The following is a 26,401-nucleotide window of genomic DNA, read 5'->3' on the forward strand; positions in this document are numbered from 1 at the left end:
AAAAAAAAAAAACAATTAACCAAACGGAATGATGCAGTCCATCATGTTGTGAATTTCCATCATTGTAAATAACAAGCATCGTGCACGCGTCATGGATGCGTCCGAGAAGAACAAGCGAAAAGAAAACCTACCTCCAGTTGATTTTCATTTTTTTTTGCGGAGAATCCTCAAGTTTGAACTCCGTGCGGTGAAACAAATTCGATGTTTCTGGAAAATCTCGAACTCTTGTCAATTTAATTAAAATCTCAAAAAGAAAATAAGAAAGGTCAGAAACAAAAACCACACAACAGTGATAGCCAATAATTTGTACCAATTAGATTTTTCTGTTAAATCTCGAACTCCTGTCAATTTCATGAAAAGTCTTAAGAGCACAATGTTCATCAATAATCGAATCGACCAATGTGCATGATCTGGATACACAGCATGTGACCAATCACCAACATGGACAAAGCCTAATTGTTTGTACAAGTTATAGGCAGCCTTTGTAGATTGCAATGTGCAATGTTTGAGACCTAGTTGTTTCTTTCCAATTTCGTGGACCACATATCGTGAGAGGACTCGTGCTGCTCCTTTTCTCCTTAATTGAGGATTAGGTAGGGTGGCAACATTATACAAGCCACACACTTGTTTCTCGGGTTCAATAAATAAAGATGCAACTGAAATAATGACAGGTTGAGCTTGAGGGGATTCTTGATGTGTCACATAGAACATTCTCAAATTTTCGCTGGGCCCATATTTACAATTCCTAAATAAATGATAAAAGTGTTCAATGGTGGACTCTTTCGACATGAATCCAAAAGAGTTCACTAAAACACTACACCACTCCCTCAGTAAAATATTATTTTCACTTGTTTCGTTTTCATCTCTTTTCAATTCACCGATTTGTAAATCATGGAATATCGCTTCGCCATGACTAGTCTCACATGCATTCAATTCACAAATCATTCCAGGACTCTTATTCATCATGAAAAATCCATTCGTGAACAACTCTTCTAATCTCTGTTCAACACTTGGAGCAGTATAATAAGGAATACTGGCCAACAATGGTACATGAGCTTCCCGTGCGTAATTTTTGATATGATCTAACTCGTCAGTCGTTGGAAATTGTGTTGGGTTGAAATGTACTTGATTGTAAAACGTCATGACTTTGCCATCATTGGAAAAGGGATCCATTCCGAGGCTTAGAAAGTAAGAAGGTTTGCTCTCGGAAATGATGCAAGGATTTTTCCCTTCCATTCCCTTTCGATCGTTGGAATGTGCAAGATGATCATAATATTGATTCTTATTTTGCCAAATGAGATCAAACAGTTCTTGCTTATTTTGTAACTCTTTGGTTGTGTCATGGGATGATAATGCTGAAGTACTTTCGTTTGGAGGTTTGGATGAAATCATTTTTTGTTGCGATACAATCCACTGTTGTTGGCTCGAGAGTTGCGTTTCTGAAAGACAACAAAAAGTGCGCACGCCAATCTAAGGTGATTCGAAATTAATTTCAACGAATGCGGACACAAAAATTGTCCAAATAGACATTACTACTCCTCCTCAGAATCTTGGGTCTCTAACTTGGTTTGTGGTTGACTGAAGAAAATGCTCAAGTTGGTTTGTTTCTTTGTGGTTTTTCGAACCTTTTCTTCTTCACCAGTCTCCTTATTCACAATAAGCACATCATCATCATTGTCACTTTCTTGATTATTACTGCTGCTACTGGATGCTGGTGACGCTCTTGTTTTACGAACTAACTGAATTTTCTTTTTATATTCCTTCTTCTCACTATTCGGTGTGGTGTTGTCACTGCTTTTTGTCTCCTTTCCAGGAATGAACGGTGTTTGGAAGAGATTAATAATACGCTTCACTTTCTTTTTTCCAAATCCAGGTAAATCAGTTAACTCATCTGCGCTTGTTTGAATAACTTCCTTAACAGAACCAAAATGGTTCAACAGAGTAACATGATCTCTCTTATTGAGAGTTCTTTTGAACGAGACGGCAAAAAGTTGATGAACCTCTTCGGTGTGAGAAATTTTTTCAACTTCTTTTCCTGAATTGGTACCAGAACTGCCACTACTGGAAGAGCCAGTGTATCTTTCCTTACTCCATCGTTTTTTACTTCCAGATTTCTTTTTCGTGGCAGTATTTGAGTTGGACATTGAGGCGGAAAGACTAGGTACTGCTTGAATAGGGCCTTGGATGGTGGACGCACTCTTATTTTCACAGTATCTTAGAGTTTCCAAATAAAGAGCACATTCTTCGTCTGAAAATGCACACAACATGGTCCAGTCGCCCCACATGCATATTCTGGTAATTTCGATTAGGGCTTCATCGAGAGCAGTCTCTGAAACAAAGGTGGGTGTACTTTTTGGTTTAGTTTCGTCATTATTTGATGCATTTCCGCTCGAGGCCTCTATGGATACGTCAACGTTCACAAGCACAACTTTGACTGTGAACGCCTTGTTCTTACACACTTCTGTTTTGTGAAAATTTCGAATTCTTTCCAAAATAAATCTTGGGTTGGTCATGTGATATTTCAAGCTTACATATAATGCTGTTGTACGTCTTCCAAGAATGAAATCTGTCAATTTCCACTCTGGAACATAATTTACCTTAAACACTCCTTCTCGAATATGTTTTGTAATTGGATTTTTCTTTTGCACAGCATTGGCTGTAATTGATGTTGCTGTCATTGGAAACGGAATTTGAAATTCGCCAGTATGTACGCTTGCTGATGGACTAGAGGAAGTAGCTGAAGAGGGTGACGATGAAGTAAATGGAGGAATGGTAATAGTGCTGTTTTTCACAGGGGTAGTTGAGGTTGTTGAGGTAGTGTCTAATGTGTCACTGATTGGTGGTTTTAAGGCAAAGTTCATGGTTTGACTGTTATTGCCACTGCTGGTTGCCGAGTCTGCTGAACTTTTTTGAGAATTTTGTGAGTCCTTTCGGGGAGGTGGGATGAATTTCTGTGGTACAAATCCAGGGGGTCTCTTAGTATTAGGAATTCCCAACAGCGATACGCTCGGACTTGTGGTGGCGTTGGGCGAGGATGATGCATTGCGTTGTATATTTGTATTATTCGTGAATTGATTATACTTGACAATTGTCGAAACATATTTTCCACTATTATTGGTGGTGTTGTTCCGATCAGTTGAAGAAATATTTAAATTCGAGCTATTCGTCATGATGGTCGTTGAGGATATCTTTTCCGAAGACGAATTCTTTTTTAATTCTGCAAGTCTTTGCACAGTGTTTTGTCGATACAATTCAAATTCTCTTGCTTCCTTTTCCTGCTCTTCGTCGATATCAATATCCATCACATTTACTACAAATTGTTGTTGGTCTGACGATGATGAGGAACCAGCACTGTTTTGGCGTTGACTCATTTTTTTCTGTTTGCACACTTCCATCATCCACGAGAACATTTTGCAACAAAATATTATTTCATGAAAACAAAGCTTTCTTCTTAGCAGTGTTCATGTTTTTGATGCAAGATTCGGAGCTTGAGTTCTAAAAAGCAAATTTTCATGGTTTCTATTTCTCCATTTGATTTCAACACAAAAAAATGGCCATAGCACCCAACAGGTCCAAATATGGTTCAAAACCAACCCGCAAGAATACAACACCATCATCGGTAGTACGTGTTAAAGACAAGAAAATTTAAAATAATATTTGTTTTTCTTCAAGCGATCGGGAATTGAAAAACTGAAGGAAGAGTCATGTTCCAAACATTTGAATGATCGTCATTCCGAGGGCTTTGCAGAAAAGCCTAGCCAACATTTCCCACTTCCAAAATTTCCCAAGTCATACAAACATGGTCCACAACATGTCCCAGATGACCTTTCTCAAGTGGATGAATTATATGTGTTTGACATGTACTTTTCAGATTTGATTACACATCTTGCTGATGAAACGAAGTCTCGGTTTGAAAAAGAAAATATTGAATCCAGTCATTTCAATAGCACTAACATACTGCAATATTTAACTGCTCACATTAGTTTAGGAATAGTTAATTATGAGTCTATTGCCGATGCATGGTCGGATCCTGATAGTTCTTATTATTTACTTGGGAATGAATTTTTACGAAAGGTTTGCTCCAAAGATTTATATAGCCATTGCAATAGATATTTATCCGCTGATATGGAATATGTTCGACAATTAGTTCCACAAGTATCTCAAAAATATTGGAATTTATACCCTATTGCTTGTATTGATGACAATTTTTATAGATGGACTGGTCAAGGATTTCACAAGCAAAAAATTGATAAAAAGACGAACCACACAGGCATATTATCTTGGGAAGTAGTTGACCAGATGCATTATGTATATGATGCAGCGTTCAGTTATACGATTGATCAATCAGCAAATCCAAACGAAAATTTTGGTGACTGTATGTTGAAAAGATTAGTGGACAAAATACCACGCTTCCCATTTGTATTCGTGATTAACGCTGGTTCCCTTGGTAGCCTGGCAACTGCCAAATACTTGCACTCTCACAAGCACAAGTTTGTCATTAATTGTAGAAATGATAGACCTACTTTTCTATGGGCAGCTCTTAATCGAAATATCAATTTACACACGTATCATTTTCTAGGTGCACCCAAATATACTGCAATTAGTCATTATTTCAAAAAAAGTGGATCTGGTAAGATAACAATGAGTTTTCTGACTAATTTGAACCATATACTTGATACTACTCAAATCACAACATTTGAAAAGGCACACGGTAAAAAGAATATAGATGCTCCAGCTATTGTACAATTTTACAGCAAAAATCGTGGATTTGTGAATGAGCGCAAGGCTATTGAAAATAGATGTCGAAATAAGGCAAAAGCAGTTCATGGATGGAGGGTTGAGCTGGATACTTGGATATATATGTTGCTCACAAATGCTTTTATATGGTATTCTGTTGCAACACAACAACAACATTCAAAGTATTCTTTTGGCAATTTTCTTAAGAATTTAATAAGGCAACTTGGATTAAGGCTCGAAGTTAACATTGTCCATAAACGGGAATATATTGCTCCATCTTTAACCAGTCCCAAAGACACCTTAGAAATACACTCTATGTTCAATACGGGTGACAGCAAGCCTTGTGTCTTGTGTGGCCACAAGACCACTTTTGCTTGCAAAACTTGTAAGGAAATGACAGGGAAAATTTTACACTTTTGTGTTGTACATGACAGACTTTGTTTTATTCAACACTCCAATACCAATTTATCAATACACAAACACTAACCATCAACGAGTTTGTTTCTGAAGGTTCTTGGAGAGAGAAATCCTCAAAAAAATGTCAAATCTCTGTATTCACCCATGTCCATCATTTACAATCAGTTAAATGAGATAATCTCCTTCTACGTGATTGACTTCCCATCTCTTCATAATTCTAGAATTTCTGAAAATTTACAATTGGTGATGATGATTTATCTCTATCGAGGCGCCAATTAATCCAGAGAGAGCATTATTATTTGACGATATCAATGATGATGAGAGATGTCTCGGAAATAATGACAGTGATTTCAATTTACGAAACATCTCTCCTCTTTGATTTGACACTACAAAGAAAATCATCAACACGATGTCTAAGGTTGTTCCAACCCCAACGCAACATGATGATGAACTATTGTCATCAAGTCAACACCATCATGACGATGAAGAATCTCTTCTTTTTAAAGAGAAAAAGAAACGTCCTGCAATTCTATCGTGCCTCTTGTCTGTTCGTTTGTTCTTGATTGTGGTCATTACTCTTGTCGTTCTTACCACAGCAGTGTCCATTTGGCTCACCAGCTATTTGGTCAACGAGCAAGCTTCTTTAGAATCTGTTGAGATCCTTATTCAAAATATCAATGAAAAAGTTCACAGTTTCCTGAATGGACAGCTTGTACCTGCTAAACAAGTGGCTGATCAAGTTGCCTATGACTATCATTATGGATATATTGATGTTGCCGATTCCATTCGCAATTACCTCTACTCCAAATTAAAAGTGTATGAAATTACCTTGGTGAACATTTGTTTTGGAAATTATGGATTGAATATGCTTCAAACTGTGACCATTGGTCCCGTAGGTAAGTGTTGAGATATTTGCACATTCATCATTCCATGATGCATTGGAACAGGACAATGGGTCTGGGCCAAGAAAATGCCTGGCGAGAATTTGCTATCTTGGGAGTTAGACCCCAACACTGGTATTATTACAAAACCTTATGTTTTGAATTTTACTGTTTATAATGTTGCCAAGGTGGATTATTACATTGAATCCATGAGCTTGCTCAAAGACAATCCAAATGGCGCTTTTGGAAACGTTTATCAAGTGATTAATTCATCCATGCAAACATATTGGTCTACACCAGTCTATAATCGTACGGATCTCTCAACCAAACAAGTGATTGGTATTGTAAAAGTGAACATTGCTTTGGACTTAATTGCCAAATTTTTAGCATCTTTGAAAGTGCTAGACCGTGGCTATATCGTTCTGTCCGAGTTCAGTAACGGCTATGTTCTGGGAAGTTCTTTAGAGATTCCTGGTTTGCAATTTAAGAGAATCAACGCCTCAAGCATCACAGCAAGAAACGCAGGAGAAGTGATGAAACAAGTCATGTCTCAACAAAACGACCAAGTTCAATTTACTACAACTGTGGCAGGTGTAAAATATCTTGTTTCTAGCAAGCCCTATACTTTTTATAACATTAGATGGAGAATGACACTAGTGTTCGAAGACAATGAAATTAAGGAAGCTATTATCACAAGTAGTTATATTATTTTGGGAGTGACCTGTGGAGTTGCATTAATTGGTGTCATTGTGAGTGCATTGATTGGTTATATTGTCACAAATCCATTTGTGAAATTGCAACAAGACTTTAAAAAGATAGAAGTACTTGATTTGATCAATATCAAACCTCGTTCCTCCATTTTCTCTGAAGCTAAAAGCATTTACTCAAGCTTGACAGACACAGTGAGTTGGTTGAGCGAGTTCAGAGCATTTTTGCCTGACTCTGTATTAAATCAACTTGAGAATAGTAAGGCACAGAATCACCTTGATACTCCACAAACATCCATGAAAGCGGTCGGTGACAAGAAAAATAAGCCATCCAATGACAAAAAAACGGATTCTGAGATGGGCTCTCATGCATCTTCACATTCTCGTAGCCTGATGGAAGAGACACAATCAAAGCTTGCAGAGAGTATGCTCAAAAGAAATCAACAAGCAAACATGTTCAAGCTTGGGTTGTCCTTTAAGGAATGTTGTGTTCTTAATATGACCATTCTAAACTTGAATGAACAAGAATTTGAAGATCCCGAAATATTGAATCAGACAGTGTCGAAAGTATTGACTGGAATTTCAACTATTTGCAAGACAGTAAGAGGAGATTTGCAAATCAAGTCGTACAATGAGTTTAGTGTCATATTTGCTGATCGACCAAAAGTGAGTCTAGTTGGTCTCGACTGCTCGATGAAGATTTTAACAGGAATCGGACATTTGAATCAACAATTACAGAAACAAGGTCTTTCAACATTGAAAATTGGCATTGGTGTCAGTAGTGGTGATAGTTTGCTCGGAAATGTTGGAAACAAACAATTGAGGTATTTTACCTTAATTGGATCTGTTGTGAATCGTGCAAGAGATTTATGTTTCCTCAGTCAAGAATTAGATGTACCAGTGGTTGTTGACAGAGCCACACAAAAGGCTGGAGACGATGAATATGTATTCAGACCAGTCGAAAGATATTTGGAAGGCTCCAAAGGAATATCCACTGTGTATGGTAAGTTAGTTCTAGTATACTTTTATTATTAACCATGAAACAGGTTGTTTGAATAGAAAACGTATTGAAAATGATGAATGGCTCTACGAATTAGATAAGCAAAATCAAAACGCCAAATTCAAAGAGTACTCGGAGCACTTTAGCAAATTGTTCGAGAAGGATGACATCAAAGAGGACGAGATTGCAACCACTAGAGATTTCTTGTCTATTTCTGCTGCTCAAATGCCCTCTGACAAGGTGATTGCAAGACTTAATCGAGTGATAGAAGCCATGAATCAGGAACGAAAACAATTGTCACAAGCAAAACTTTATCATTCGAAAGTGAGAACTGTTCTGAATGGATTTATGGAAAATTCTAATGAGCCGTTGTTATTGTAACAGTGTAAATATCAATCTATGATTGCATGTAAATATATTGGTCGACAGAGAACCTCGATCTAGTGTTTCGTAATGCTAATTATCACACCTCTTGTTTCCACGGGTGGCCAACTCCTTCAGTAAAAATGACCAAGATTCGAGACAAGATTCTTTACGAGCGCACTTTTATTTTTTACTCGATTTATAACACCGACCATTTTTCAAATTTTGTTTCAGAGTTGAACTGTTCTACAATTAAGCATGCTGAAACCAAGATTTTCATTTGGTAGATGCTTCTTTCGGTATAGTGTCAGATTCTTTTTTTTGGTATTGTGAGACCTAATGTTCAATTAATAACAGCCGTTAAAAAAAGGTGTCACTGACTTTAGCTGAATTAAACATAAAGCCCGTGTAAAGTGCAAACAAGCAACATGAAATTCTAGAACAGCAGACCATCTTACACCCAAGGATGTTCTATTTGTTGTGCACTTTTGACGGGCTTGGTGTTAATTTCAAACTCTTCTCAATCACATTGTACTCCACAAATTGAATTTTTTTTTAACACCCTTTTCTTCGAAGAGAAGTTTGAAAACATTTTAGCGACACATTTCTCAATGTAAGAGTTGTGGTTTGAGAGAGATGGTGTTGATAATGTGACGAAGAGGGGAAAGGGCCCCTTCAATACTATACCACCCTGGACGTGACAAAGTTTTACGACGTTACCACCACGGCTCTTGTAATGCCAATTCAACTTATTGACGCACCAATAATTAAGTAGTGTTTCCCTCACGTGTCAGCAACAAAATGTTGCATTGGCAAGTTTTGAGGGGTTGAAATCATCATAAAATCGTACTATGATCGTAGTTTTATTAAAAATCCCCAGCGAAATTCTCTCTTGCAGCTTGTTGTGTTCACGAAAAAATACGCTTGAGTTGGACACCCGTGCTTGTTTCCTGTCAACGATCAAAATCATCAACAAAAAATATGCGACGTCCAACAGCTGTCGAGTTGGCCTCTCTATTTCTCTTGTTGTTAGTATTGACACTAATAACAACACCATTCGTGCACACACAGTCGTGCCCACATACAGCCGCTGGTCTCATCAACTTTTCAACACTCTCTGGTTGGAATGTGGCTGGTTCTGATATTGTCATTTCATCGGGACAAAATGTGTTGGTTGATCAAACAAGCTCAGCAGTGTTACGTTCCATCGTTGTTCAAAATAATGCCAAGCTTATATTCTCCGATTTGAATTTAAATTTAAATATTGAATATATTCGAGTCGATAATGGTGGAAGGTGAGTGATTTATTATGAAACCGTGGTTTGTGTTAAAAAACACCCAATTGCATTTGTGTATGTGTGTGTGCGTGTGTGCGTGGCATGTTTATTCACAATCTTGATTATTATGATGACCACACATTCAGCTTTATTATGGGAGATGAAACATGTCCACTCCAAAATAAGATTGTCGTGACATTTTATGGAGCTCGCACCACGAGCAATGTCATTGGTTCAGATCCTGCTGATAATACAGAAACTGGTTACAAGGGAATGGTATTCATGACTGGATCTAGTGTCAAAATTCATGGTCGAGTCTACACTCCTACTTGGACTGTGTTACAATCGACTGCTCAAAAAGGAACAACGACCATTACTGTGAATCAATCGACTCAATGGAAAGTTGGAGATAAACTTGTCATTGCCAACACTGACTTTTCTGATTTGTATCATTGGAATGATAATGTTCCAGATTCTCTCAAATGGAAACAAGGTTTCAGATTTTTAGATCAAAATGAAGTGAGAACGATCGTTCAAGTTGTGAATTCTCAAACTTTTGTGTTAAATGCTCCATTGAATTATACTCACTTTGCTGAGGGTGATATACGTGCTGAAGTAGGAGTTTTAAATCGAAATATTATATTCCAAGGAGATGCCTCGAGTGAAAGTAGTCAATTTGGAGGACATATCATGTTTAGACCTGGACTTGTGATGCAAATTAGAGGTGTGGAAATTACTAAAATGGGTAATGCAGGTATTTTGGGAAGATATCCCATGCACTTCCATGTGTTTGGAGAACATGCATTCAAGATGGGAAGCGCTAATTTTTATTTGAAAGATTCTTCCATTCATGACACTTATCAGAGATGTGTCGTGGTTCATGACACCAATGGAGTGACGATTGAAGGTAATATTTGTTGGAATACGAAGGGACATCAATATTTCCTTGAGGTAGGTTACAATCATGGAGTATTGTTCACACTGTTCACATTTCGATTGCTCTTTTGAAAACAACATGCATATTTTGATTGCTCTTTTGAATTTTTAAAAAACAAACCTGTCACACATCATCATAGGATGGTGTTGAAATGGGAAATACTTTCAAACGTAATTTGGGAATTAATCCAATTCCAGTAGCTTCAGAAGACTCGTATCAATTAATCAAATCTGATTCTGAACCTGCAGTTTTTTGGATTACTAATCCAAATAATACTTGGATTCAAAATGCAGCAGTTGGAGGTAAATGGAGTTATTGGTTCACCATGCCAAAAGATGCCACGTAAGTACACATCGTGAAGAAACATTTCTAGAAACTAATATAGTATCAAATCAGTGGTGTTTCTTCTGCCAAATATGGAAAAGACAATTATTACATTCGTCCAAGAAATCAACCATTGGGTCTATTTTCAGACAATGTTGGTCACAGCTGTGGTAGAAACAGTCTTCATATTGATGACATGGTCAAGCCAGACACCACGACTGAAATGGCCTCTTACGTTCCCGTTCAGGGACCTTACGAATATCCTGCAGGAGTATGGTATCCAGCAGTTTATGTGAATGCACTCTTCTCGAACTATATTTCTTACAAGAATAGAGGTTATGGAGTTTGGAGTCGATCTGGTCATTTGAAATTCAGTAACATGCGTCTCTATGATAACATGAACGGAATGAATGCTCCTCCCTCTGGTCCTGTACTTGTGGAAAATAGTTTAATTGTCGGAGAGACCAATAATGTTGGAGAAATTTTCTCGACACGAAGTAGTGTCGATGTGGGAGGTCGTTCGAGGCCTGGACTTTGGGAAGCGAAAGAAGTGATCAAAGGATTTGAACATTATGATAATGGAGGTCCACAAATTGTGTGTAAGTACTAGGATTGTTCTTAGCATCATGGTAATTGTTAAAAAAATTTTGTGAAATAATTTTGTTTGATCATGATTCATTTCGTGTGATTATGACTAATTTTGTGTAATCATGATTAATGTTGTGTAATCATGATTAACCTTGAATGATAATTTCATGTAATCACATGCTTAAATGTGGCTCATATTTTCACAACAGCCAATGTGACATTTAGAAATTTCCAAACCAATAGTTATAGACCTGCAGGTGCATTATCTGGTTTATCATTCGGTCCTTTCAAACATCAAACAAGAAATAGATTGATCGATCTCAAATTTGAAAATGCCAATGTTTATTATCAACTCCCATCCTTCTATGACAATCACAAAGGTTCTGCCATTGCAGACATTGACGGTTCATCCACAGGTTACAAAGCAGGTGGTTGGATTGTTTCCAATGACTCTCTGGTTTCATTTGGTGCATGTGAAGGTCAAACCTCATGGAATGGTTACAAGTGTCCAGCATTCCCTGAAAGTTATGGACAATTAATTGTGAACAACAATGTTTTTACAACAAGTTCCAATCAGGGAGCTAATGGTGTCAATTATCCTGACTTGTCAGATCCTTCCAAACGTGTTCCTAGAATGAAAGTCATTGATTTGACAAGAAATAAGGACAGTGAAGTGATTGGAGCTGTTTTGAGTTCATCTTCAAGTTTGTCTCTTTATAGTAATGTTATTATGAGAAATTTCTATACATTGCGTTGGTCATTTAACACTCCAACTCCAAGTGATTTGAGTATTGAATTGAATTCTAATGCACATAGCGATTGGATTATTTTGTCCATTCAATATCCTACGACTGCAACACTTCAAGTCAATTCATTGACATGGGGTACCAATTCCAAACCTTTGACAGCTGGCAGTTCCATTCAACAAGTCATGGATTCCTATGATGGAAGTGTTTATTATTATGACTCGAATACTCAACACTTGTACATCAAACTCATTAACAGAGCTGGTAATAATGCCTATGAAGAATATTATGGTTTTGTCGATTACAGTTATGATGGTCGATCCATTCGAATTATTGCCACATGTCCAAATAATGCATGTGCTCCTTCGAAATTCGATCTTCCTACAGATGCACCCAACATGTTGAAACGTTATTCGAGAGATGAAAGATATGCTGGAGTGTTGCAAACATGTCAACAAAATCCAACTGTGAATTCTCCTGGAAATGGTTATGTTTTTGCAATGGTCAATACTTTGACAAGAACGATTGATTTTAGTGTTTATCATGATTTGACAAAAATTGCTACCAAGGTAAGGCGATTTTTGTGAATTTTATATTTTTTTTACAGTATATATATTTTACACGTTAATGACGTTAATGATTTTTTACAAAATTTTAAAATTTCTAATAGATTGAAGTGGGTATTGGTCAACCAGGAAATGAACAACGAATCTTACAACGAGATTTCAAGATTAGTCCATATTCCATTTCTCGTTTCACATATTCTTATTCCTATGATGAATATACTTCATTAGTGAAAGGTGAAATGTTTGTCAAGCTTTCTACATCCATCAATCCAAATGGACATTTAAGAGCTCAACTCTATTGTAACAATGGAAAGAAGAATAATGCTCCAACATGTTCTCTTCCTCCTTCGATTCCAAAAGCTCAACCTTGTGACGTTGTGAATGATTCAATTTCAATATTTTCTGAATCGAGTGACATTACTGGATGGCCTCATTGGGCAATGTTCAATTGGACAAGTAACGTGGATACAAAACCAACCTATTTCAATTATCAATATTCAGCATCTCCAATTTGTGGAAAGACTTCATTATTGTTTGGATCACAAAGAGGTGGATTACAAATTTACAAATTTTCAGCTGCTCAAAGTCCATTCCCATCTGTCGATACGAGTGTTTACAAATATTTTGAATTTTATGCAAGAGCATTGAGTGGAGGACCATTGAGTTTGTCAGTTTCATTTTCAGAAAATAAGAATTCACAAACGACTCAAATTGGACAAACTTCAACATCGACGACACAACAAGTTCAACATTTTGTTATTGATGATACTCGTGCCACACGTGTGAGAATTCCATTGGCATCTCTTGGTATTCAAGGAACATTTAATCTTCAAGTTATTACGTTTGGAATTGATCAAGATTGGGCAACTGCAAAATTCAGAGAGGTTATTCTTGATAATTTGAGATTTGTGAAAGATGCAAATGATGAATCCGTATCGAGTGGATTGACTTCAGCAAATATTGCCTATTTTGGACCTGTTTGTTCTGGACAAACAACATTGGCGAATCCAGATGCAGATCCAATGTCTGTTACAACAACAATCATCCCAGAGGTTCCACCAGCCTCATCTTCCACAAAGAATGGCCCTCCTAGAACAAGTGTGAATCAAGCAACAACAACCATGTTCAGATTGGATTTCGCAATGATTGTTGTGCTGATGTTGGTGAGTGTGATCATGCATCTCATTCAATAGACGAGAATTAGCTTGTTCACAAATTGAACTATTTATTGTATCGAAATTAAATTCTACATTCATAGACTCCTGTTTGTGTTGAATATTTCACCCATTTGGTGGTTTCATAATTTGATTTTTCCAACACCTTCAAAAATCGAATGTGCATTCCACTTGCTGCAAACATGGGTACTTGGAAATTCAAATGGATAGGAGGGCGAGACCATTTCTTAACCTCACTCGTTTGTGCAATTAAATCAATTTCTGCATGCAATGTCATTTCTGTATCTCCTGGAAATCGTTTAATGATCCAGACAATACAAGATTGATCTGCCTTATATGAAGCGCGCCCGTGTGGCACTGAAATTTGACATTTGGCAGTGTTTGAAGGACATGGAATTTTCAATTGAACATTTCTGCCAAACAATCGAGAAGGAAACATTGATTTGACTGTAATTTTCACCTCCAGCTTTGAATTCTTGCTTGTTTCATTCACTATTGGTGGTAATAAACGGAATGGAGGAATAATTCCCTCAGATTGAGACACCCTATATCTCATTAATTCAAATTCTCCATCTGGAGGAACAAAACTAATAGTTTTGTGAGCTTGGAATTCCTTCAATTGGACACATTGATGGAAAGAAAAATCATTCACATAAACGGCATTCTTTTTTGGAACCAAGTTCGAAGAAAGTGTGACAGTGGGTGTTGAGGAATTTGATCCCTGAACATTCGATCTTTGATTCATGAGCTTGTTATCATTGAGACCAATTCGACATTCAGGCATACCACTCAGCATGGAATTCATGACAATTCGACCATTGACATCACAGCTCAAAACACTTCCCTTCTCATTCATGAGCATGTTGACATTTTCAATAACATCTAAAAAGACTTGATTTTTGGAATGTACAATTCCATGACGTCTCCATGGCGTATCTCCAGTCATGTGTTTCAATACTTCGCTTATTTCTTGAGAGGATTGTCTCTGAATGAGTGTGTTTTCATTTCCACCAGGGACATGAGACAGAATGCTTTTCAGAGATTCAATTTCCAAATGTTGTGGATACCCAAAATCAAGAGTTTCATCCAATAATTCATAGATCAATGGTGCATGTTCTCGAATCATTTCTTCGGACATTTCTCGTGTCAAGTAACAAGCAAGCAATGAAAGAAATTTGTACATGAATTCATACACGAGAGCAGCATTGGAATTTTGTCTTGAAACGGTTAACACGAATAAATCTTCATAACGAATGAACATGAAAGAAAGTCCAGCAATGGTTTTAACTGGACACTTGTCAACAAGTTTTGAGGTGAGTATTTGTGTCTTGAAGGCAGTGACAATACCTCGTCTTGTTTGTTCCGTCATGATACATGTTGTTCGAACTTCAACTAGTAAACTTACATGTCCAGACGATCTTTGAAAGATCGAGAGAGAAGGTGTTGACCACGAGCGTTGAGAATCAACAAGGCGTCAATCATACTGTTTTTTTGGTTGATATGAAAATCAGTTGTTTTTCATTTAGGATCATTCAGAAAGGAACTTGGAAATTGGGCGTGGCTTGAGGTTTACAATGAAATTCATTCAAACAAAGTACAAATTCTAGAAAACAAAATTTTTGTCATTCCTCGTTTAATATGTGTCCTCTTCATCAATGTGGAGACCACTCATGTGCTGAGAATTTCCTTCAGACACTACATTCCAATTACTGTGAGGTTTTCCAATTGGAGCTGATCCACCAAGTTGTTTTTCTTTGAGTGAAATATATTCTTTGAGTGCTGTATCGACAAATGGTTTCCAGGTCGAGTTGAGAGATGTCAATGTATTTTGTAATTCTTCGTTGGTGGATGAACCAGCCTGAGAAATACGTGTCTGAATGACTTCTGCCATTTCAAATAAATATCCCATTCCTACTGTTCCTTTAAAAGTTTGTCCAACAAAATTTTTCAAGTTCTCATGCTTTTCAACAATACGTTTGCATAGCGATGTTTCCTCGAACAATAATTGGTTCTTCAATTCAGCTGTGACTGATTCAGAAATGGTTAGCTCGCAAATAGATACAACCAGTAAATAGACTTGTTTGTGAAGTAAAGAATTAAAGTCGTATTGGAAGAAAAATTGAACGATATGATGAGAAATATTACTGGCTTTGGCTGCTGTAAATATGGATGATAGTGTTGTTTGAAGTTCGGAAGCTCGTTCGTTCTTTGATTTTTGTAAATTATGCAAGCTTTGTTGAAGAGAAACGCAATGATTGAAAACTGATGTTAAATATTCAATAACTAGCAAACGTGACTCTCCTAGTGGCTGCTTGAGAGGTACTCCACATTGTAGAACTTGAATTTCATGTACTTGTGGTACTACTTGTAATCTATCAACAAACTTTGTCAAAAGTGATGATGAAGTTAGCTCTTTCAAAGCGTCAATACCGAGTGTCAACACCTTTAGATCAGTACTTGAAAGGTTGGCATATTCAATTGTTGTCATTGAAGAAATTGCCGAAATGGAAGAAATCACTTGTGAGAGTAAGTGTCTCAAAAATGTAGTACCCAAATTAAAAAGAGAATTTTGGGCTCCCTTGGTTGTGTCACACTTTAAAATAATGTCTAGCAATGTTCTTATATTTTCTGGAGAGAGAACAGCCTCAATACTTGGCAAGCAATAGCTTGGTCTCTTGAGCAAGGCCTTCTCGATAATAACAGACAATAGAGAGAAAATATTTTGTTGTTCTTCTTCAATCTCTATTAACAATTCATCATTGGTACTTTCAGAAATGTATGATGATAATTTTCTCAAAAGCGATGAATATAATCCATATTTTGTAAAGGCCCACTCCTGAACTGTCTTGTAGATTTTCATTTCTGGAGCTTCCTCTTCCTCATCAGACGAAAACTTGTCATTTGAGGTCACAGAGAAAGAATAAGTGCTAGCAAAACTTGAGAATGATCCTACAGCTCCAAAATCTTGCATGTTTGCTGTTTGTTCTTGGAATATGGATGACTCCATTCCTAATATTTTGAGCAAAATATTATCGATACCACACAAGCCAATATTTCTAACGAAAAGGCTCTCTAGTAATACCTCAGATGATGAGTAAAGATTTTCGTCAACCTTTTCGTTCAAACTTGCTGGAATAGCTCTGTCATCAACAATTTCCATCAATCTCTTTACCACATCCATATAATATTTTTCTGGTTTGTCCATTAGTACGTTCAAAGCTTTGAACAAGTACTGAGAAAGACTTCTATTCTTTGGAATTTGATGTGGCTTTCTAAGAAGAAGATACTTGACGAGCAACAGGTCCAAAAATCGTTCTCCGTACAGTTGATAGTTTTCATCTTCGGTTTGATGTACAAGAGCATTGGAGATTTTGTCAACACAACAACCGAAAATCTCAGCTACTACGTATGGATATTGATAGAGAGTTTTGAGTTCAGGTCTGTTGGATAATTCATCGAGTTTTTCCTTGATACTGGATACGGAAAGGTATTCTTGTTTCATCTTTTCCTCTGCTTGCAAAGCCTGTTGTCTAATGCTACTAGTAGCGGTGGTGCCATTGGTAGTACTGCTATCGGATGATTGGCTTCCAAAGTTGTCGTCAAATCCAAAATCATCATCAAAGAAATTAACTGGCTTCTTTTTACTGGTAGTATTATTCTTGATATCATCCTCAAAGTATTGTTCTGTGGTGATGTAATCAATGAGTTTACGAAGAGTTTTAGAACAAGTCAAATATTGAATGAGTTTCGGAGAGAGAGATTTCACCTCTTGGAGAAGAGTATCCTGATCCAGAATGTCTTCAAGAGTCGTTGATGGATTGTCCAAAATGGTGTCAAAGGATTCAAAGGTTTCCTCGTCAGTAAATAAATCCCAAACAGAACTTGGTTCAGACATTTCGCTGTGATGATAAAAAATTGTGGTGTTGATGTGATGATAATTTTTTTTAATGGACAATTTTAAAATTCATTTGTGAAATGACGACACTTGATTCCCTTTAAAGTTTAATAATTTAAATGCCATACACCACGCCAACCTTATCCATGATGGTTTGTTGCATTTCCATGGACTTTTGGAAAGATTTATATTCTGGAGTGAAAACGAATCGAGAAAAAGTGTCACCAATGTTAAGCAAAACTTGTCGATAGAGATAATCGAAACAATTCGAGACTGTCTCTTGATCAATTTCTTGGCGAGGTATTGGATTGTTCTTGGTGGCAATTTTGATGTCCTTATCGACAAGCTCAATGTCTCCTTCATAATTTTCATTTGATTGTTTAAGATCAGAGCTTAATAATTGATCTTTTGATGCCAACACATTCTTATACAGATAGAGGAAGGAGTTTCTACATTTCGAAGGAATGTTCACTTCTTGTGTGGCACCTGTTTTGACATAGGTATTGTAGAGGAAGGACATGAATTTCACAATTCCTCCCAAATTAGTGCCATGTGTAATTTCTGGATTTGCTTTTAGGTCAGAAAATAGATACAAGTTCTCAAGTGAAAATTCTTTTTTGCAAAATTCTTCGAATAATTTAAATCCTTCTTCATGTTCCAAAACGATATGCATTTCTCTGTTGATAAGCTCCTCTTGATTTTTCTTTTGTTCTTCCTCTCGTTGTTGAGATTGTTGGTGTTTCTTTTTAGATTGTTTGAATTTGTAAATCAATGCAACAATTAAAGCAAATCCACCAAATACAAACAAGTAGCTCACGACATAGAGAACTTCAAAAATAAATGAAACAGCATCCATGGTGAGCGCTCTTCTGTAGGATTCATTGCTATCGAATCTAAATGACAAACTAGAGCTACCAATAATGAGATTGAGAACTTGGAATATAAAGCAAACAATATAAATTATCATTTCCATTCTGAAATAAAGAGGTTGATCCAAAGAAATAAACCAATTCATCAAGCTCTCTGGTAGAGTGACTAGATTTTGTTTCTTTTTGTCTTTAAGATTTTCACTTGGATCGCTGGTAATAGCAATGGAGTTCGTATTGCTGAAATTTGCTGATCTTCTTCTATTACTTTTCACTTCGACTTCTTTCTTTGAGGAGAGTATCCAATCAAAGACTGCAACTGTACAAATCACAGCACTAAACGTTAAAATACAAACAATATAAGAGATGGAAACAATATAAGAATAGGTTGGTGAGGAAATTGCTCCTGTTCTCACAAGAATCACCCATAAGGTCCAATAACAAACATTACATGCTGCGAATATGGCAATAATTGTGTAAAACAATGCAGTAGAAGTAGAGTACTTCAAAGCTTTGAGAATTCTTTCACTGCCCTTCTCGTTACCTCGACTTGAGGACATTTGTTGATAGAGGAATTTCATTAATTGGAATCGGAACACTTGCAAAACATAGCACAAAATAGCTGACAAGTTCAACGTGTTCACAAATATGGTCACAATGTTAGCAATGATATTGGCAGCAGTGTCGCCTGCTTCCCACATTTGCGTGTTGGCTCCAAGTAATTGATTGACCAACACTCCTCTCTGAACAATATAAATTAATACACTCTCCGTAATTAAGGCAATTAGACCCACATACGGAGTCAACAATCGACTAGTTACTGGTTGTTCTTTTCTCAGTACAATCAAGCTCACTAACAAGAAGATGGCACTAGTGTATAAATACAGCCAAAGGCAATCTGAGCAAAGTAGAGAGAGGCGACTTGATCCTTGACTTCGAGTATGTTCACTGTTGTCTTTTGTTCCAAGAAGGTTGTAAACATGGTTGTGTGCGAACATGCACAATCAATCGTTCCAGTAGCAATTTCCACTCTATGTAACCAACATCCTTCATTACTCCATCGTTTCTCCTCTTCGTCCCAATATCTGCAAGAAAAGGTAGAATTGGAGATGTTCTTTCCAATCAAGATGGATGAATCCAATTTGAAGGAGAGAATGATTGGTTGATTAAGGTTGTTCAATATCAATGGAGTTTGTTCTTGAATAAATTTAAAATCGTTCACAATGGAAGTAATGACATTGTTGGAAGTATAGTTATCAAAGTTCGTGTTTTTGGCATATTCAATCATTGAAACTCCACATTCTTTGGCAAATGCATTGTATTGTTTCATAATTTGTGAAATGCTCATCTCCACAGAGTTACTTCCCGAAGTTAAAGTTTGATTGCTTGAAATGTCAGAATTCAATTTAAAGCTAGAAATGGTAATATTGATTAGAGAAGTGCTATAGGAGACTGTTGGTAAAGTATTACCGCTTGATTGATCAATCACTTTAGCAACTTCTCCCAACAATACCATGGAAGAAATATTCTCTGTCACGTTTCTCGTTTTGTCACTTGAAACACCACTAGCCAATAAATTGGATGAGACAGAAATGGTAGACGTAACATCTTGGTCAGCGAGTTTGCTCTTCACAAAACCATAGAGTTTCTTTTCATCACTATATGTATTTTTCACTCCATCCACAAAAGATGATAACTTGCTGGTTACGGCATTGACAATGTTGGCATCGATCGAACTAGAGCTTGAGGTTAAGCTTTCAAAACTGGACAAGGCCACTGATGGATTCTTTGGATCAATCTCAATATTTTTCACAAGTTCATAAATCACAGCGCTTGAATTGGTTCCACTCGAACTCAAAGCAGTATAGGACTGATCAAACGAAGCGATAATCAAGGAGGTTCCAGAAAGTTCATTAATTCTCTCTAGTAACTGTGTAGAAGTTCCATTAAATGGAGATACAGAAACCGAGACATTTGAAGATTGAGAGGCCTCATTTCCAAGTGCATCCATCACATACACCACCAATTCGACTTGCGAGACTGCTTGAACATTTCTTCTTCTTGCCTTATTTTGAATAAAAGGTAAATAAACAGTGATGGTAAGATTCTGTGAAAATTCAGTAAATCTCACGTCCTTTCCTTTGGACTTGTCATAAAATCCAACTGCATATCGAAGTGGAAGTAATTCACTTGGAGCATTCCATGCTGTAATATTAATAGTGAATGTATCTGTGAGGGCAACTCCTTGAGCTGGTACGACTTGCATGAATGAAGATGCAACTACTGAATTAGTCGTATTAGTAGGAAGTGTGACGTTCGTACTCGAAGGAGGAGACATGGGTGATAAAACTGGAATATCAACACGAGAACTAATGTTTTGCATTTGACTGTTGAATAAGGCCAATGAAAAACCAATCTTACTATTGCTTACTAAAGTTCGAAGAGTTGCAGAGACTGTAATGGGTGGTTGCAAAATCATGAGATTATTTCCACTTGTAAAGGCAGATACGCTTCCAGTGGATGAGGCCTCCAATGCGTTGCTACTCGTGCTTGTCAATTGCCAACTATACGTGAGAGAAGATGTACAGTTGGCTTTGCATCCAAGGAATTTCTCAATATTCGTTTGGTTCATGACAATGTTTGAAATGACAGCACTGATAGATTGACCAGAACTCTGACCGCTTCGTGTTGACACAAACGCAGAAGGAAGACCAAATACTCCTAAAGAAGGAACAGACAAATCGGGTGCGTAAGGAACGAGGAGTGTTAAATTGAATACAACTGTGTTAGAAATTCGTGAAGGGAATGGATCTGGATTCATGGTGGTCGTATTTGCATGGAACAAATAACTGCCTGGCGCCTTCAACTCGTTAATAGAAATGGTTAATTTTTGTTGATTGGAGCCAATCATGAACACAGAAGCATTGGAAACTCCTTGACAATTAAGGCAATACCAATGGAAGGTTGTGTTCAACAGATTCACATCGGTAGGAATATTAATTTCTACTTCCACACTTGTAATGTTGGAGGAGGTGACAATTTGCATTGCACTTGAAGACAATGAAATCATATAAGGATTGATATTCACACTGCAATCGTAAGAGGTAAATCCATCAAGACAAGTGCAATTGTTGTAATCTGTACATGTTCCATTTCCACTGCAAACATTGGATGAGTTTGAGAACTTTCCAAAACATTCGATGACAGAACAGTCGAAATTGCTAAACCCCACATTACATGAGCACATGTTGGGCAATATACAGACACCTTTTCCACTACATGCATTGGTGGAATTAAATTCAAATCCAAAACATCCATAGCTTTCACAATTTGTTCCCAAAAAACCAGGAATGCAAGTACAATTGTTGAAAGAGCTACATTGTCCGCGACCTGAACACACTCCAGAGCTATTGGATGCAATTCCAGAACAAGTAGTCAATTCACACATATTTCCGAAATAATTGGTATGGCAGTCGCACCTGTCTACTGAATTACATGATCCGTGTCCACTACAAACACTACCAGTCATATTTGATAACAAGCCATAACATATTGGCATGGAACAAAACGTGTCCGTCCAACCCAAATGACATCGACACACATTGGGAGCATCACACGAGCCATGTCCATTGCAAACTAATTCTGTCTGGTTCTGTAAAATATTGTTGCAAGTGGGCATGGAACAGTTGGAGCCAGCCCATCCTGCCAAGCATGTACACATGTCGACATCATTGCATGATCCATGACCACTACACACTTCACTGGTCATGTTCTGTAAAATTCCGAAACACATGGGTAAGGCACAAGTAGGACCACCCCAATTGGAATAGCATTGACAAGTGTTAACATCATTGCAAGAACCGTGACCACTACAAACTTCACTAGTCATATTTTGTAAAATTCCAAAGCATTTGGGAACCGAGCAGTTTTGACCTCCCCAATTTGGATCACACACGCACGTGTCGACATCATTACAAGAACCATGGCCGCTACAAACGACTCCAGTCATATTTTGCAAAATTCCAAAACATTTTGGGATGGAACAGTTTTGACCACCCCAATTCGAGAAACATGCACAAGTATCCACATCATTACAAGAACCATGACCGCTACAAACAGAAATAGTCAAATTCTGTAAAATTCCATAACATTTAGGTAAGGCACAACTTGGACCTCCCCAATTAGACGTGCATTCACATGTATCCACATCATTGCACGAGCCGTGACCATTACAAACACTTCCAGTCATATTTTGTAAAATTCCAAAACATTTTGGAAGAGAGCAGTTTTGACCACCCCAATTCGAATCGCAAGAACAAACATCAATATCATTGCAAGTGCCGTGTCCACTGCAAACACTTGTCGAATTTTGATAAATTCCAAAACAAGTAGGCATGGAACAATTGCTTCCAACCCAATTCCCATTGCACACACAGGTATCTACATTCGTACAGTTACCATGTCCACTACACACCGTTGCTGATGTGTTCGAAGGAATACCAAAACAATATGGATATTCACACAAGGGTCCAGTCCAATCCGAATGACATCGACACACATTGGGAGCATCACAAGAACCATGTCCATTGCAAACTAATTCTGTCTGGTTCTGTAAAACATTGTTGCAAGTGGGCATAGAACAGTTGGAGCCAGCCCATCCTGCCAAGCATGCACACGTGTCCACATCATTGCATGATCCATGCCACTACACACTTCACTGGTCATATTTTGTAAAATTCCAAAGCATGTAGGAAATGAACAGCTAGGTCCTCCCCAATTTGAATCACAAGAGCAGGTATTGGCATCGTGACATGAACCATGGCCACTACAAACACTTCCAGTCATATTCTGCAAAATTCCAAAACATTTTGGGATGGAACAATCAGACCACCCCAATTCGAATCACACGCACAAGTATCGACATCGGTACATATTCCATGTCCACTACAAACTTCACTGGTCTTATTTTGTAAAATTCCAAAGCACATGGGTAAGGAACAGCTTGGTCCACCCCAATTCGAATCACACGCACAAGTATCCACATCATTGCATGTTCCATGACCACTGCAAACACTTCCAGTCATGGTTTGTAAAATTCCAAAGCATTTAGGATATTGACATTGTGGTCCTCCATAATTCGTAGAACAAGTGCATGTTTCTGTTGCAGTGCAAGTACCACGAGAATTACAAACTTCAGGCGAGTTGTATAATGTTCCATTGCAGTAATAAGTTTCACAATTTGATCCAGAATATCCAGATTGACATGAACAGCTGTCAGGAGAATTACAAGATCCATGTCCACTGCACACACTAGCACCATTATAAACAATGCCATTACAATAATAGGTTTGACATTGTGAGCCACTATATCCTGAATTACAGGAACAGACATCTTTGTAATTGCATGAACCATGACCACTACAAACACTTGCTACATTGGAAGCAGTGCCATAACACGTGGTAATGGAACAAGTGGATCCTGACCAAATATAAACATTGGATCCTCCATCCTTGAATCGTTTGACAATAGTTATGAATTCAAGAATCAACAAATTAAATGTAAACAACTTACATAGGTATTTGGTGTCCAACACACTTCATGTCCTGGCCCATACAACACTAGATTACCATCGTTTTGTTGAACTAAATTAAGGTAATGATTATTTCAACAAGCATATTTGTATGATATCGATACGAATGGTTATATAAATTCAGCAAATGAATAATAATTTTGTTAACACATACCCAATGTGGCTGGAGTTGCTGAGCAGCTTGATGCTAGGGTCGATATCACTGCACCATTTCCATAAATTTTCAAAGCTCCATTCGATTCCAACACCAAAGAATAGGGTTGTGAAGAACCGACCGTACCAGAAGCCCATTTGGCTTGACTTGTTTGTGTGTCGTATATCACCAAATTACCATCGGCTTGCATGGAAGTTTTGTATCGACCATTGGTCGACACTAAATCATTGCCTTGTGTGAGAACAACAGAACCAGTGATTCGAAGTGAATTGGTCGAATAAATGTCCAAACATTCACACGTATCAGTGGCTTTGCATAGACCATGTCCTCCACACACATTGGCAAGATCCGTGGAGGAGTATCCGTAACATGTAGCAGCGAGAACAACGAGTTGTGAATTTTCTATGAGAGAGGAGAAGATGAGTGGTATCGTGGAAAAGAGTAGAATGGAAATGAAAAGAAGCCATGACACTTGTTTCATGGATGAAAGGAACAACCACGACAAGGATGCGTGTCGAATCATTCCTTCACCGTGGTGATGATGATTCATGTTGCGTGTTTCGAGTTTCGATAACAACTCTGCGAGAGAAATGGCAAAGACGCTTTTTTTTGGTTGAAACTTGGAACGATAACACTATTCGACAAGTGACATGTTGAATCAAAAGGTGGGCCGGATTGTTCAAATTTGCAGACCACTCAAACGTTGATGCCTTCGTTGCGGTCGAAAATTCATTTACGCAACAACGGATACAGTTCAGTCGGAAATTGTAGGCTACTCTTTTACTGTATCGTTTAAGTTTGAATGAACCTTAATCAACGGTCATATCAAACGTTTAAATCAGATCCAGTGCAATACAAGATCCGATTTAGGAAAGGATAAATTGGTATCATTATTTATTGTAACAACAACACAAATCATCAGTGTTCATGAATGAGGTTCACAACACTACTTGAGAGCAATTTCATTATTATTCTGATGCAACAATATGGCATCGTCGTCATCATCATCTTCATCATCGTCATTATCACGAGCACTAATCAAGACATAATTGGCTGTTGTGCTCGTAGTGAGCTCGTGTGATGATTTTGTATCTGATGAAGATGCTAATGATTTATCTCTAAAAATGTTAATCAAATAAACACCCACAAGGTACATGGGTACGCAACCAATTAAGCAGAGACCAATTGAGACTCCCAAAGCAGCAGCACACACTTGTAATAGACTTTCCTTATTGGTATTGGGTTTTATAGTTGCAGTTCCAGCTCCAAGTTGAACCACTAATACTAAACTGCAAATTGCTAATGAAATTAATAAGAAACTTGTTAATCCAATCCAAAAACATAAATGAAGTGAGCAATAGAAATTATAGATTCGTTGTTTTTTTCGTTGATGTTGGAGAGAATGTAACTCTGTTGGATCTGAAGTGGTTGCATTGATTAGTTTTGTTAGTCTGTGATCGGAAGTGACATTTTGTTTATCTTGAACAAGTGTTAGAATTGAAAAAAAGAAGCACAAAAGTCCAGTGACTGTCAGAGCTCCAGCTAGTAATTTGTAAATGGAATTTTTCAAATAACATTGAAATTATTATCAAATGTCCAATAGCCAAATTATTATAAAAGTCGTAAAATTTTTAAAGAAACGTAAACGATCAAATGTGCCATTGTAGTAGCAATATCATACACAAAGGAAAAACGAATCAATATATTCACCTACCTGTCAAATGTTGAGTAATGACAAATGCGAGAGGGCCATCACGCGAGATGGAATAACTTTCTTGAGTAATTTCTAGAACGAAATTAGTGACACCAATTCCGAACATGATCAACCCAGCAATGATTAGAAAAATTCTGACCCCCAAATAGATTTTGCTTCTTTTCATTTTTTCTGTGCTCGAACCTTTAGGTGAGACAAGTGAGTGATGTCGCACGTCGTTAAAAATTGAACAATCTGCTGTATTGATCTATTTGTCTAAACCAGAGATTGTTACTTTACAACCTTGTTTTCATAACCATGTACATGAATTGAGATAACTCAAGTCTCCACCAAGTTCACTGCGATTCGGTCACCTCATTTTACCTTATTCAAATTATCCTCACCTTTTAAGGAATATTCTTTTCGTTGAGTGGACGTTGAAAGAATATTCGAGGCATCCAAAATTTCATCAAAAAAAAGCCTC

General features: G+C 37.4%; 11 protein-coding genes across 11 annotated transcripts; 3 read left to right on the forward strand and 8 right to left on the reverse strand.

Moving 5' to 3' along the window:
• Positions 1-237: 237 nt before the first annotated feature.
• Positions 238-1,392, reverse strand: C9374_004457 (uncharacterized protein; the record flags this gene model as incomplete). Its single annotated transcript, XM_044694098.1, has 1 exon — positions 238-1,392. The coding sequence occupies one exon, from the start codon at positions 1,390-1,392 to the stop codon at positions 238-240; it is 1,155 nt and encodes a 384-aa protein (XP_044548799.1).
• Positions 1,393-1,532: 140 nt separating this feature from the next.
• Positions 1,533-3,371, reverse strand: C9374_004458 (uncharacterized protein; the record flags this gene model as incomplete). The annotated part of the gene is made up of 1 exon (XM_044694099.1): positions 1,533-3,371. The coding sequence occupies one exon, from the start codon at positions 3,369-3,371 to the stop codon at positions 1,533-1,535; it is 1,839 nt and encodes a 612-aa protein (XP_044548800.1).
• Positions 3,372-3,550: 179 nt separating this feature from the next.
• On the forward strand, positions 3,551-5,223 carry C9374_004459 (uncharacterized protein; the record flags this gene model as incomplete). Its single annotated transcript, XM_044694100.1, has 2 exons — positions 3,551-3,622; positions 3,673-5,223. 2 exons carry the CDS (start codon positions 3,551-3,553, stop codon positions 5,221-5,223), a joined length of 1,623 nt encoding a protein of 540 aa, XP_044548801.1.
• Positions 5,224-5,563: 340 nt separating this feature from the next.
• On the forward strand, positions 5,564-8,123 carry C9374_004460 (uncharacterized protein; the record flags this gene model as incomplete). The annotated part of the gene is made up of 3 exons (XM_044694102.1): positions 5,564-6,050; positions 6,102-7,745; positions 7,789-8,123. The coding sequence occupies 3 exons, from the start codon at positions 5,564-5,566 to the stop codon at positions 8,121-8,123; spliced, it is 2,466 nt and encodes an 821-aa protein (XP_044548802.1).
• A 963-nt stretch (positions 8,124-9,086) lies between these two features.
• On the forward strand, positions 9,087-13,736 carry C9374_004461 (uncharacterized protein; the record flags this gene model as incomplete). Its single annotated transcript, XM_044694103.1, has 6 exons — positions 9,087-9,400; positions 9,529-10,333; positions 10,459-10,661; positions 10,716-11,242; positions 11,441-12,546; positions 12,648-13,736. The coding sequence occupies 6 exons, from the start codon at positions 9,087-9,089 to the stop codon at positions 13,734-13,736; spliced, it is 4,044 nt and encodes a 1,347-aa protein (XP_044548803.1).
• A 46-nt stretch (positions 13,737-13,782) lies between these two features.
• On the reverse strand, positions 13,783-15,200 carry C9374_004462 (uncharacterized protein; the record flags this gene model as incomplete). Its single annotated transcript, XM_044694104.1, has 2 exons — positions 13,783-15,070; positions 15,124-15,200. The coding sequence occupies 2 exons, from the start codon at positions 15,198-15,200 to the stop codon at positions 13,783-13,785; spliced, it is 1,365 nt and encodes a 454-aa protein (XP_044548804.1).
• Positions 15,201-15,351: 151 nt separating this feature from the next.
• Positions 15,352-17,613, reverse strand: C9374_004463 (uncharacterized protein; the record flags this gene model as incomplete). Its single annotated transcript, XM_044694105.1, has 1 exon — positions 15,352-17,613. One exon carries the CDS (start codon positions 17,611-17,613, stop codon positions 15,352-15,354), a length of 2,262 nt encoding a protein of 753 aa, XP_044548805.1.
• A 115-nt stretch (positions 17,614-17,728) lies between these two features.
• On the reverse strand, positions 17,729-19,180 carry C9374_004464 (uncharacterized protein; the record flags this gene model as incomplete). Its single annotated transcript, XM_044694106.1, has 1 exon — positions 17,729-19,180. One exon carries the CDS (start codon positions 19,178-19,180, stop codon positions 17,729-17,731), a length of 1,452 nt encoding a protein of 483 aa, XP_044548806.1.
• Positions 19,181-19,332: 152 nt separating this feature from the next.
• Positions 19,333-23,115, reverse strand: C9374_004465 (uncharacterized protein; the record flags this gene model as incomplete). The annotated part of the gene is made up of 1 exon (XM_044694107.1): positions 19,333-23,115. The coding sequence occupies one exon, from the start codon at positions 23,113-23,115 to the stop codon at positions 19,333-19,335; it is 3,783 nt and encodes a 1,260-aa protein (XP_044548807.1).
• A 205-nt stretch (positions 23,116-23,320) lies between these two features.
• C9374_004466 (uncharacterized protein) lies at positions 23,321-24,705 on the reverse strand (the record flags this gene model as incomplete). The annotated part of the gene is made up of 3 exons (XM_044694108.1): positions 23,321-23,989; positions 24,052-24,122; positions 24,225-24,705. The coding sequence occupies 3 exons, from the start codon at positions 24,703-24,705 to the stop codon at positions 23,321-23,323; spliced, it is 1,221 nt and encodes a 406-aa protein (XP_044548808.1).
• Positions 24,706-25,170: 465 nt separating this feature from the next.
• On the reverse strand, positions 25,171-26,104 carry C9374_004467 (uncharacterized protein; the record flags this gene model as incomplete). The annotated part of the gene is made up of 2 exons (XM_044694109.1): positions 25,171-25,766; positions 25,939-26,104. 2 exons carry the CDS (start codon positions 26,102-26,104, stop codon positions 25,171-25,173), a joined length of 762 nt encoding a protein of 253 aa, XP_044548809.1.
• Between the last annotated feature and the right edge of the window lie 297 nt (positions 26,105-26,401).

Source organism: Naegleria lovaniensis, assembly GCF_003324165.1.
Source record: "Naegleria lovaniensis strain ATCC 30569 chromosome Unknown tig021, whole genome shotgun sequence".
In the NCBI taxonomy this organism is placed as follows: Eukaryota; Heterolobosea; class Eutetramitea; order Acrasida; family Naegleriidae; genus Naegleria; species Naegleria lovaniensis.